Below are 8,424 nucleotides of genomic sequence, written 5' to 3' on the forward strand. Positions count from 1 at the left end.
ACTTCTCCACAGGGTTATTATTATCCATCCAATTAATTTCAATAGCCACTTTCTCTTGAGCAGGGTCGCGGTGGTCCGGAGCCTATCCCGGAAGCATGAGTGCGCGCAAGGCTGGAGGTTAATGTTATGATTATTGTTCCTTTCTGGTAACGAGTCTCTCAATCGCTGGCATTTGCGTTATAAGATCACGGATGCGTTCGGTTAGGAGCGGCTTTTTGCGCGCCGTTGCACAACAGCCCCGAGTGTTAAAAGTGAAATATTAAACATCAGCAATTTATTTTCCTTGATAACACAGGCTCGAAGTGCGCGCCTCTGTGTGTGTGTGTGTGTGTGTGTGTGTGTGAGAGAGAGAGAGAGAGAGAGAGAGAGACTGTGTGTGTGTTATCAGGTGATCCTTTGCTTTCGCTTTGATGGGACTTAACCATAAAGACACATTTTAAGCCCATGTGACTCAGACTGGAGGAGAAAACCTTCCGGATGCTGCGCAAAGATCAACACTTTGCCTTTGTTTCTCTTGGTTATATCATAAATTCAAGCAATGGAAGCCACCTCTGCAATAAGAGTTTACTCTGCTCTCTTGGGGTTGGGGTTGGGGTTGGGGGTGGGGGTGGGGGTGGGGGAGGGGGAGGGACTGACCCCCACTCCCGCCACCCTGCCGTCAAAGCGCGCACCCGACGCATCCGCACGTGACTCAGGCCGATCCCAGCAGTGGCCCATCGCGGTCGTGCCATTGTGCCTCTTGTTCTGGGCCCTGAAGGTCACTGGGGTCAAATCCCACTCCAGCTCTAATACCCTACATGGAGGTACTAACCCGGACTGGAAATGAATAAATCACTGTGGGGTTTATTATCTACTCATCCAGGCCCCTTAAATAGAGGTTAATAACCAAGGCACTCAGCATAAATTATAAATTAAGGTGATGATCTGATCCTAACATCTGAATAAATTGCCTCCTTTTCAGTAGCTTGTTGTCCGCAGTGTCCTGTACCTTTCTAAGTGAATTAAGTGTAATTTACATTGTCATTAATATTGTTATGAGATTATATTTGTTTGTCATTTTATTAGCCATATTTTATTATGCAAACAGTTTTAACATGAGCCCTCATATTAGAAATGGGAAATATTCATGGTGATGTCATTGACAACTGATTATACTGATTATAGGGGAATATTTTTAGATGTTAAAGCATCTAAAATGCAACTAGATGTATCCCACTGTTGTGAATCGTATATACTGTATGGAAATGTGTGCCAATGTTTATCCTTGTTGCAGATTATTCTCTACCCGCCTAGAAAGTTGTGGTAGGAAACATTTGATAGCTATCAATATTGCCTATCTCGCACAATTTTTCCTGCTGTAAAAATTCCACTGATGTAGCAATTGCTGAAATAAATATGCAGTTAAAATAAATAAACTACTAAAAAAAAACACCGGCATGTGCAAATCTGAACTTTTTTGAGTTGCATTGTCAGTTTATTAAAATATTTGTCCCGAGAAATCCAGATGGAGCCAAGCCAGGCTTACAGATTTCATCAACAATGATTCAACGCAACATAGATATAATCTGCATTTGCTTCACTGTGCCATCAAGTTAAATTCAGTAGTCATTCCTCAGTCAGAGCAGAGTCAACTACCTTGAGGTTTACTGTGGTAAAAGGAAACTGCTCTGTAAATCAAATCTGCTGCCAGAAGAAACCTCAGTCAGGGCTACGTTTAACACCGACTGTCACCTTTACAGTTCCGAGTGCTGGGCTTCGTTCCAGACCCTGGTGTCAAGTCTGATCTTCTGCCTTTTCTCCAGCTTCCTCAGCCTGATCTCCTCTCAGTCATACACTGTCTACATTTCCAAAGGCCCTCTGTGGATGAGTAAGACCTCGGAGCGCTTGCTTTACGTTCAAACCCCAGTTCCAAAAAAATTTGGGCAGTATGGAAAATGCTGGAAAAACAAAAAAGAGTGACTAGTGAATTGACCTGTATTCAAATAAAAACAGTATACACACACACACACACACACACACACACACACACACACACACACACACACACACACATTTTCAGAACCGCTTGTCCCATACGGGGGCACGGGGAACCGGAGCCTACCCGGTAACACAGGGCGTAAGGCCAGAGGGGGAGGGGACACACCCAGGACGGGATGCCAGTCCGTCGCAAGGCACCCCAAGCGGGACTTGAATCCCAGACCCACCGGACAGCAGGACTGTGGTCCAACCCACTGCGCCACCGCACCCCTAAAAACAGTATAAAAACAAGGTATGTTTTACCTAATCAACTGCATTGTTTTTAGAAGGTATACGTTTATTCTGAAATCGGTCCCTGCAACACGTTCCAAAAAAAGTTGGGACAGTCGAGTGTTTACCGCTGTGTAACATCACCTCTCTTTTAACGGCACGTATTAAGCGTTTGAACACTGAAGGCACCAGTTGGTTGAGTGTAGCAGGTGGAATTTTCCTCCATCCATCCATCCGTTCGGCAGGTCTTCAGCCTTTTCGTTTTTTTTTTTTTTAGCATTTTCCATACCGTCCCAAATTTTTTGGAATCGAGCTTGTACCCACTGCAGTCGATCTTTATAAATCCAGGAATGAGAAAGGTGTCCAGCTCATTCGTGTCCTGTAGCTGCCGGAGCACATTATGAGTAAATTGTGTCAGACTTGCTTCCGCCAAATCCTTTAATAATCCTGAAATATAATTAATATCCCACAGTGTGTGTGTAATTCTCTGTGCAGGGTCTGACAGCACTCCACTCATGGCCATTTCACTTCTAGAGAAATTTAGGGTGACCACCCCCCTCTCCTCCCATATTTTAGACAAAATTATAACAGGATTTAACCTTTGTTTCTGGTACTTTCCAGAAGTTTCTTCTACTCTGTACCAATATAATACGATAACGTATTATTGTATAAACAGATTTTTCTTTATTTTTTTAATACCGTGTTATGGGTTTGTTGGGTAGTGAAGTGTGCCATGTGAGTGATATTTTTTTCTCTTCCTCACTCTTCTCCCTATTTGTTGTTTATATTGTGATTGCAAACATTTCTGGGATGGGATGAGTCTTTTCTTGTTGCAATTATTTGGTATTCAGGATGGTGTGATAAAAAGCTGGGACAGATGCGATGAGTGTATTTCCTGTATAGTTTCTTTCTTTTTTCATTTATAATTTTTTTTTTTTGTTTTCTTGGAAACATCCTCACTGTTTATTCTGGAAAGAGTCAAAAATTATTACATGAACCAAATTCATAATATACTGAAAGATTTGTGTAAAAAACACAATTGATGCAGGTACATTGCAAGAAGTTTTTACATGTAGATTGTTTTGTTCATTGAGATGTTGTCTAACTAAACGTCCAAGAAATCCCTTGAAATAAAAAAGCGCACAGATTCTTCTCAGTAATAACAACACCGACTGCACCTACAGCCTGCTTCTCAATGGAGTGTTTAGTTCTGAAATCATGATGTAGGCTGCAACTTTCCATAAAGTGCGCAAAAAGTCCGTTTGTTTCCTTCGACTGACTCACACTTTCCTCGCGATGAAACGAAAGCGCTCCGGGTGGCTCCACCGAGTCGGACCTGCAGCCAACATGTGCGGAACCTCCACTTTGACAGTCAATCGTGGTTACTCTCTACAGTTGCTTTTTTCTCCCCTGCTTCTTGCTGAGCCGCTGCAACTCGTAACACTGCGAATATGACTTATTAATGTAAGTCACCATGGTAAATAAGGTGTGTGGGCTGATAACACTACTACATACAGAGTTCATGGACGTGGCTTTGGAGAAAATTGTCTGCTAAATAAATAAAAATGTAAAAATGTAAAAAATGTCACGTTGCTTTTATTGAAATGGCTACGCGGCCCTATTTGACGCGCTGCGCCGCCGGAAAGCTCCGGCTTTGCTCCTCTCTTTTTCACTTTTTATTCTCATACTCACTTTTTTTTCTTTGTACTTGCTTCATCTGAGCTTAGTACGTTGTTACGGTGTCGGGACATCACGTGCACAACGTGATTATAAACCGAAGGAGGTGAGAGGGCACCTGGAGACATCTGGAGACCTTCGGGGCTCACCGCGTGCCTGAAAAACGCGAACGGATGTCTGAGAGCCACACAGAGAGATCGAGTGCCCCCCCCCCCCCCCCGCCAAACACCCAACCCCACGCAACCCCACCCTCCGAACCCGTTACTCGTTGTCGTTCCAGGCGCGTGGTGTGCGCGTGCAGCACGCGGGGGAAGGAGCGCACCTGGACCGGAGGGCATCTGCGCGCTGCCAGGTAGGACAGGCGTGTTCCGCGTATTCCGCGAGACAGAAACACGGCAAAAAAAGCAGGGTGAAACATTTCCAGGTAACACAGTGAAGATGGTGCTCTCCGGGCCGTCTGACATCCGCATCCGTCCGCGCGCTCTCCTCAATGCGTAAAAGACGCGTTTTCTAATTTTCTTCCTCCTCGTCCCACTGCGACTTTTCAAAATGTGCGCTTCGACCACTCTACGAATTTACGAAACGATGAACCGGCGGTTCTGGAATGAAAAGGAACGAAAAGGAACGAAAATCAGGGGTACTTTTACTCTTTGTCGAGGGGTGCGGTGAATACAGGGACTTTTTACGCGCATAAAAAGCGCACTTGGGTGAAATCCGAGTTCGTGCACGATGCGTGCGTGTATGTGCACTGATTCTACCCCCAAACATGAGTGTTTAGGGGTGGAATACAGTGAACGCACACACACGCCGTGCGCTGTTGTTTAAACTTTGTTTCCCGAACGTTGTTCTTTTTTTGTCACTGCGCTATTTGATTATTAATCAATAATCAAGGCAATAAAGGCAATACCGCCGTGCGTGGTAAAAGTTAGTGTCCCGCCTCATTTTCAGTCATTATTACATTTTCAGCAGCTCACATATAAGAATCAACATCTGCTGCTCAAGTTACCGCTGTCATCTTCTCCAAGTGGCTCTTTTCAAGAGCTTCCTCTCCAGTGTGAGCCTTTAGGCTTTACATCTCTCGAAGATGTGATCTGAATATGAATATGAATACTTGAAACTGCCTTTGACCTTCATCAGATTTATCCACTCCGTTAACATTGAAATTAGACTTTGAGAAAATGTTAAAAAAATTAAAATATCACCATTTGCGATTAACTTATATTCTGTGGAAAACAGAGAGTCACAACTAATAGCTTGTTGGCTGTACGTGCAAATTTCAAGCTTCGTGTAAGAAATACAGTAAATGAATCATTGGGACATGCAGTGCATGCGAGAGACTACTGTGCATGTGGTAGTAACTTAAGTCATCATTTCAAAGAGAGAAATAGATGTAACTGTTAGATGAAAGCACTTTTTGAGAGTGAAATTCCACAGTTTGTGATGTAAAGTAGAAAATTCTGCCTTCCGAAATCAGGAAGGGTTTGGCTACCCGTGGCGACGAAGACGACCTGTTGGAAATTTGCTCGGCCGGTTTTCTCCATGCCTGAAGGACGGTGGCTGGATGAGTCGATTCGAGAAATCTCTGAGGCTGGGAAGAGGTGAATTTCGAAAGAGCCTAAGAAGTATTACCAGCAGGAGGAGGGGAGCCCACTGGGATATGTGCTAAAAACACGCTGGTGTGGATTTCCATGTTGAGCTGAACAAATGGAAAAAGTGCGGCCCACCGATTCTAGTGCTACACGCTTCCTTTGGGCTGAGGTTGAGAAAATAACAGAAAAGAGAAAGAGGGAAAATAGCGTGCAAAAAGTAATAGAAAATTTATATGCAATATACAATTTGAAAATAATATACAATTTATTAAGCACAAGAGCTGTTCCTCTATGGATATAAGATGATTCTGAATTCCAGGTTCCACATAAGCTGAGGATCATAACCAGCATTATAGACCATTTGAGCTTAAAGCCCCTGCGGCCCTTTTGCCTGGAAATACTGGCGACGTGAATTAATTATAATACATGTGGAAGTGAATAACGCAATAATAAACAATAACGTCTTCCACATTTCTCTTAGTCCAAGAAAGTGGCTGTCGTTTCCGGCATCAGAATCTCCAAAAATTCACGCCGACATCAGGCTGTATTTAGCGCTCTTCAGTACGATGTTTCACAAGGTCATTTCTGTGCAACATTTACTTGTTGTATCGAATCTACTAGAAATACAGAAACTAAGCGCTTGCGGCGTTTACTTATTTATAGGCACCTACGGCCTCGAAATGTATGTGTCGAGTTTTATTGCCGTTGGTATTTCTGAAAAACCGGCAAAGTCACCAGACCTCTGCAAATCTGATAGCGTTTAATGTCTGACATCATACCAATACCGCGGTGGTACCGCGTTATCTGCAGTCAATAAGCAGAAAAGATAAAAAAAAAGCATTTATTGAGTAATTGAAAGTAAACTGTCGTTCAGAGGCTCCCTGCTGTCCACCCCACCCCCCAACTGAATGACGTCTTTAAAAAAAAAAGCTCTTAGTGCTCTTAATGACTTCAAAAGACCACACGAAACCACTTCCTTCGCTAACTCTGCTTTGACGAGCTGAAAACACACCAGGTTACCAGTTGGAGGTCAGCATATGCATCAAGTGAAGTAAAAACATTTATTTGTCATATACGTTTTGTCCTCGGGACATGATCGCACGCGGATATTCCTCGTCCGCATGTCAGTTACTCTGGGACCCTTGGGACCCCCGTGGTGCTCTTCGCCTTCTTCAGTCGTGGTGCATGTTGTTCGAGTGGCGAAAATGATCCCAACAGCGTCTCGCTTTCTTCCAACAGATGCTTCGGTGGAGCGGATTGTGCGGAACTGCGACTCCGCGCTTGCCTCTTCGACTGGATTTCGATGAGAAGGCTTTTGTCTTTATTCTTCTTTGGATGAGGAAGTAAAGGAGACAGCTTTGCGAAGGCCTTTTCCTGCCCGCGAGCGCATGCGTTGCCGGATTTTCTCGATAAGGCGGAGAACGGGCCGCGCCGCTCAACATGACCGAAGGGACGGGCCTGCCGATCAAGTGCGTCCTGGTGGGAGATTCGGCGGTGGGCAAGACGGCCCTCCTGGTGCGCTTCACCTCGGAGACCTTTCCGGACAGCTACAAGCCCACGGTGTACGAGAACATGGGCGTGGAGGTCTTCATGGACGGGGTGCAGGTGGACCTGGGCCTTTGGGACACGGCCGGGGACGACAGCTTCCGCAACATCCGCCCCATGTCCTACCAGCGTGCTGACGTGGTGTTGCTCTGCTACTCGGTGGCCAACCGCAACTCCTTCGCCAGCGTGCAGCACCGGTGGATCGCGGAGGTGCGGAATCACCTCCCCCACGTGCCGGTGCTGGTGGTGGCGACACAGACTGACCAGCGCGAGGCGGGTCCCTACCGTGCCTGCTGCATGTCCTCGGCGGACGGCAAGCGGCTGGCCCGCGACATCCAGGCCAGAGGGTACCTGGAGTGTTCGGCGCTCAGCAACCGTGGCGTGCAGCAGGTGTTCGAATGTGCCGTGCGGACGGCCGTCAAGCGGGCCAACGGCCCCCCGCAGAGGAGACTCCTGGACATCAACCCGTGCCGGGTGCTTTGACTCGCGCGCTTTGCCTCGAGTCACCGAACATCTTTTCCGCCCCGCCGTCAAACTTTGGACTTTTCCTTCGAGAACATGGATAGACTGAGCGCCGGTGCGGCTGGAGACGCCAAATTTTTCGCGTCTTACCGCCTTCGGTGAATTTTTCACACCCTCCTCAAAATGCAGATTTGGGCTAGGGGTAATACCGAATGGGTGGGAATGGGTGGGAATGGCGCTACACGGCGATTCTGCCACAAATGTGGGGCAGAACTCCCACGCAAAGCAGAACGATTTAAAAAAAACGAAGGTGACCACTTTTAGGACTCATCTCAAAAGGGATATTCATATTTTTTTATTTGTCAAATGTAGTTGTGTTCAGCCATAGCAATGGATGGAAATTTTTCTCTGGATTTGTTTAATAGCATGAGAGTATAATCTTTTTAAACCTATAATCTGTCATTTCTGTTTATTTATTTGCCATCCCTTTGACTCAAAGTGCGGTGAAAAGGTGAAATTTAAGTATCAATTATATAAATCTCTGACAGTAAACAAAATTATCATCTCAGAGGGTATTTTGAATTTTCTGTAGCCTTTTATTTTTTTTACTCTTTACTCCGGTACACCACTACAGTTGACTTACCGTTCAGTATGCATTCTGAAAGGTCTGGCAGGTGCTTGAGCAACTTGGCAAAAGTGCGAGTGCAAAAAGTAAAAAAAAAAAATTGGCAGGAGTTGAATTAGTTTGCAGTTAAGTGCCAAATGTTCCCCCGCCCAGAATGAATGAATCATGTAATTCCAGCGTTTCTTGGTTTATTTTGAAACAAGTGCATGAGGAAATAATCTTTCTAAATGTACATTTTGAAAGCACGTGTAATGGACAGCGTGCTACTTCAATGAATTT

General features: G+C 45.2%; 1 protein-coding gene and 1 long non-coding RNA gene across 3 annotated transcripts; one reads left to right on the forward strand and one right to left on the reverse strand.

Annotated features, from left to right (window-relative positions):
- Positions 1 to 1,629: 1,629 nt before the first annotated feature.
- On the reverse strand, positions 1,630 to 4,544 carry LOC108930842 (uncharacterized). 2 transcript variants are annotated; one of them, XR_001965868.2, is made up of 3 exons: positions 4,247 to 4,544; positions 3,940 to 4,080; positions 1,630 to 1,937 (listed from the first exon to the last, which is right to left on the reverse strand). It is a non-coding gene; the product is annotated as an uncharacterized LOC108930842 (long non-coding RNA). The 2 variants fall into 2 exon arrangements; XR_001965869.2 differs by lacking the exon at positions 1,630 to 1,937 and adding an exon at positions 3,482 to 3,690.
- LOC108930841 (rho-related GTP-binding protein RhoH-like) lies at positions 4,202 to 7,859 on the forward strand. Its single transcript, XM_029252208.1, has 2 exons — positions 4,202 to 4,276; positions 6,753 to 7,859. Exon 2 carries the CDS (start codon positions 6,954 to 6,956, stop codon positions 7,539 to 7,541), a length of 588 nt encoding a protein of 195 aa, XP_029108041.1. The 5' UTR covers positions 4,202 to 4,276; positions 6,753 to 6,953; the 3' UTR covers positions 7,542 to 7,859.
- The last annotated feature ends 565 nt before the right edge of the window (positions 7,860 to 8,424 follow it).

The sequence above is a fragment of the Scleropages formosus genome, chromosome 5 (genome assembly GCF_900964775.1).
Source record: "Scleropages formosus chromosome 5, fSclFor1.1, whole genome shotgun sequence".
Classification (NCBI taxonomy): domain Eukaryota; kingdom Metazoa; phylum Chordata; class Actinopteri; order Osteoglossiformes; family Osteoglossidae; genus Scleropages; species Scleropages formosus.